At 38.3% G+C, this 4,473-nt stretch overlaps 1 protein-coding gene across 3 annotated transcripts; it reads right to left on the bottom strand.

The window, feature by feature from the left end:
• Nucleotides 1-514: 514 nt before the first annotated feature.
• LOC135089826 (transmembrane protein 11, mitochondrial-like) lies at nt 515-4,182 on the bottom strand. 3 transcript variants are annotated; one of them, XM_063985926.1, is made up of 4 exons: nt 4,054-4,182; nt 2,878-3,095; nt 2,462-2,574; nt 515-2,144 (listed from the first exon to the last, which is right to left on the bottom strand). In XM_063985926.1, the coding sequence occupies exons 1-4, from the start codon at nt 4,071-4,073 to the stop codon at nt 1,974-1,976; spliced, it is 522 nt and encodes a 173-aa protein (XP_063841996.1). In that variant the 5' UTR covers nt 4,074-4,182; the 3' UTR covers nt 515-1,973. The 3 variants fall into 3 exon arrangements, with proteins under 3 accessions (XP_063841996.1, XP_063841995.1, XP_063841997.1); XM_063985925.1 differs by lacking the exon at nt 4,054-4,182 and adding an exon at nt 3,808-4,041; XM_063985927.1 differs by lacking the exon at nt 4,054-4,182 and adding an exon at nt 3,795-4,041.
• Between the last annotated feature and the right edge of the window lie 291 nt (nt 4,183-4,473).

A 4,473-nucleotide genomic window follows, 5' to 3' on the forward strand; every position in this document is an offset into this window, starting at 1 on the left:
ATTGTAAATATTTTATGCAAATCTGCGTTGTCTTCAGTCATGAATATTGGTAAGAAAAATAAAGGTGTTATAAGACACGGGTTGTTTATTTTCCTCATCTTATTTGCAGAAAAATAGGATTTTTCTCTGAACATATACCTGATAGTAATAGATCATATTGTTTACTTATGTACTTGTCCCTGACATGGCTGTGACAGGAAAATTATCTGAATTCATATTGAACATGCTTACACTTTTACTACCACTCACCAATGCCTCATGGTCAGGGGGATGCTATCACTGTATTCTCTGTGCACTGCAGAAGGCAACTAGAAAGAGAAGAGTGAGGGGAATGTGCAATCCCCTCATCCTAACCTAACCTAACCTACAATGAGACAGGACAATTTAGGTGAGTAGGATCTCAGCCTCTATAGTATATAATACAGTACCATTTGTATGAGGTAAAACTAACTGTAAGAACACTTCCATAAGTAAATAAGAAAAATCACAACAAAAGTAGTAAAATGATACTAAATTTTGAATGATTAACATTTAATTCATTACAAAATAAAAATATATACATGTTAAAACTGAAGATGTGACTAAAACAAATACAAGGATGAGTTTCCTATGTAGTACTTCTTTCCAGATAGGCTTCTCATCACATCCCTTTTATAAATATCTCTACATACAAAAAAAAAAAAAAAAAAAAAAAAAAAAAAATTGGTCCATTGTACTGCAGCACAGGAAGTACATAATTTACACAGAATTTGTCATTGCAGCATTAGCATAGCACTTACTCACCCTTGAACAACAATTGTGCTTCTATGTCTATACTATCTGGGGGATGGTTACCTGTTTGACCCACACTAGCACTCTCCCTCATTGCCTCCCACACCTGAAGGACTGATGGTTCCACTCCCACACCTTCTTCCTCCATTGAGAGGTAGTGTACCACCTCTCACTTCCTCTTTGACACATTACTATACTGACAAGTCTAGGCTCCTGTAAAGCTGGTGTCATCTCACCTCTACTACCTCACCTTGTACATTTCCTCCATACTCAATATTATGTCCTTTGAGTCAAGCTACAGATAATTCACCTTACAAAACTATTACAGCCTCAGTACCACAATCAGTTGTTGGTGCTTCAAAACCATACAGTTCAATGCACCACCTCATTCCTTTCCCAGGAAGTGTTGCTGTTGTATCCTTGTCCCTGGTTCAACATTATGCTTAAATTCACTGTCTAAAGTTCCAGGTTACATGATGTCTGGCACATACTTCCATCAAGATGTAATATTGCTGCATACAGACTGAAATTATTAAGCCTTCTAAAGTTGATGATTATTCATTAACAAAACCTTTCTCTACTTTATATTTTACATAAATTTTGGCATTTCTTTATCAGTGATAGAGAAAATAATTAGTTTGTTCAAAATTCATTACATTAAATACAATAAGTAGCAATTACCATACTCTTTAGAAGACAATGATACTTGAAAATAAGTAACAGTATGAGTTCCAATTCACTTCCTCTGAAAAAAAACAACAGACCTGGATTTGTTCACAGAAACTGTAAAATGAATGCAAACACCACAGCATTACCAATACCTACTACACTGTGCACATATTCTGAGTCCTTCTACTTCCCTTGGCTCTGTTTGCTGCCATCTACACTTGTTCAACATTCAAAGCAAGGTAGGTACAGTATATGCTTATTACTGAATATGAGCAAGGATCTGGGAAGCTCCTAAATCTGGTAGTGACCCTACATCAAGAAATCAAGATTTCAGTAAGGAAAAAAATGCAAGAGGTATTGATGACACATCTTACACATCTTGCAATTCTCTCTCTCTCTCTCTCTCTCTCTCTCTCTCTCTCTCAGTCCTCAGCACATCTCATATTCTACTGAGGAATATTCATTTATGATCTGCTTGGTTGATTTCAGGTGGTGGACTGTGATAATACATAAACAATACTGAACCAACAATTTTACTTATATACCTGATAAAGTCTCCACATACAGTATGAAAACGAGACTAAAGATATACAGCTATGTAGTATTTTTCTTTTAGAGTCGTCCCTCCTCACCAGTACAACAGGGGACGCCGAGGACAGGGATTGAAGAGGCAGGCGGGATAAATGCCCTGAGTCATATTCAACCTGCAAATGACATCACAAACACTTGTATGCATTTCTAACACTAAGTCTGAAAGTTAAAAAATAAAAGTTTTCTGTAGAAACTTTACTTTTTGACCTATGCTAAATATTACAACAGGGAGAGAGGCAGAGGTAATAAATCTACAGGTCATGTGTTGCAAAGACAAAGCCACTAAAAAGGACAAGGATTTTTATCCCCAGAGTGAAATAATCTTGTTCAGGCCACCTTGTTTAAAGGGAATCTCAGCCTGGTATAACAACATATAGATACATGATGAATCTGAACACTCAGGAATCAAACACTGCAGAGTATGCCTCACCTGGTACTTGCAGCAGGGGTCAAACTGCCATGATGCAGTGTAGACACCAGTACAGAAAAGAGACAAAGTGCCCAGAGGCATGCAGACATACGCAGAGTCTCGCCAAATCAGACCTGAAGGAAGAAGTAATGTATCAGCTTACACTGTGTTCTGTGCTTTGGTTAGTACATATGATATCCTCCATCACTATAGAGGAAAGGATTTTATCATAAGCTTCTCCATACCAATTAATGACAAAGGCTATACTGCAGCAAGATAAATAAGAAATCTTAACATTCTGACCTCTAAATTTGAAATACAAATGGTTAATATGAAAAAAAAAAATAAATAAATAAATATGCACAGCTACATTTTAGACACCTTAGAAGGCAATATCCACATATATTAGTGAAAATGTTAGCCTAAATGCTACATACCTGAAACTATTGCTCCAAATCCTGATAGAACAGCAGTCTTATGGAGACAGTTTCCTACAGCAATCCATCTGGCTGTCTCATCTCCAAGGGTGGTTGGCTCTATGACGATAGTGGGCACACCACTCTCCAGGGCTCTCTCCAACTCCAGCTCAAAGGTCTCATGGGCGGAATCACTGTCATACACTTCACGGATGATGGCAATTTTTGAGCACGGATCCCTGCAAGTATAAAAACCACTTGGCGGAAGGACTTGTGTAGACATGGAAATACAATATTCAGGATCCAAACATTTATGATCCAATCTGAAAGATGATGTGGAATGGAGTCACCAGCCATGTAGCAGGAGGCATTCCTATACACCATTACCTTCACTGGGAACTAACAAGCCAGCAGGTCTGTGCAGTGAATTCAAACACAACCTGTCTACACCACCACCACCGCCAACATACAACTGACCATCTCAGAGCACAGCAAAAAATTGTCTCTTCAATTGGCCAGTGAAATGCATTTAATTGTGTACACTATTACATTCACTGAGGATTAACAAGTCAGTTGGTTTATGCTATCTGCAATCCTTTCTCTTGGACCCCCACTTAATGCTACCTTTTGCCATGTTATAGGGGATAGCAAAATAGGTACTTTGAATCTTACGAGTGACAGACCCTTGCATTCTCTAAAGGTGTCTTACCTTCTATCTCACAATTATCCGGCACACACTGACACACAGAGAAATAGGATCATTAAACACTGTCACTTTTCACAATAGGTGCAAAATTCCACCCTACACACTCATGTACATTTATGCAATACGCTTTCACCCACAAATGGCCGGCATATGTGTTCAGTACTTTCACGTCCCAAGAAACCTTTCAATTAACAAGACAATTAAAATTCATGCCAGTAAATGTGTAACTCACTCCATGAACACACCCTTGAAACAACCACGCCAATATGAAGAATACGAAGATACACATCAGGTAATAGACGAGACAGGCCAGGACAAGCTGGGAAAGGCCACGTCCATTATCCTTCATTACTTGTTCTTTGAAGCATTAGGACAACTAGGGCCACTAAAACCACAAGTCTCACTCCTCCCCAGGCCGGACGCCTCGTGTGCATATGAACAGTGGACCTGGGTAAGGTACAGCAGGGAATTAACGAGCAGAAAGGCAGTACCTGTGCTCGGCGTCTGACATTGTTATTGTTGTCGTGATCAGCTGTTGAGGCGCCGAGCTGTCGCCCACTCGTGCTTTACTTTATTCAATTTATTCTCCCTCACCTGCAAATGACCGGCTTTAGCTTATAACAGGATAGTTTTTTTTTTTTTCATAAATACTAAACGTGTTTTAAAGCAGTACAGTTTCTTAGTATCTATTTGTACGGTAAACAAGAGGGAGACACCAAGTTTTGACTAAGATTATTTTGTTTTATTTCTCCCTGAAAATTACTGACTATAGCTTATAACATACTTTTTTTTTCATATTTAAATATATAATTTCTTTGTACCAGTTCCTAGACTGAAGGAACCAGATAGAGAAAATAACTTACTGTAACGAGCAGACTACTGACTGGACTGATTTATACATAGTTAAGTGG

This window comes from Scylla paramamosain, chromosome 33 (genome assembly GCF_035594125.1).
Source record: "Scylla paramamosain isolate STU-SP2022 chromosome 33, ASM3559412v1, whole genome shotgun sequence".
Classification (NCBI taxonomy): domain Eukaryota; kingdom Metazoa; phylum Arthropoda; class Malacostraca; order Decapoda; family Portunidae; genus Scylla; species Scylla paramamosain.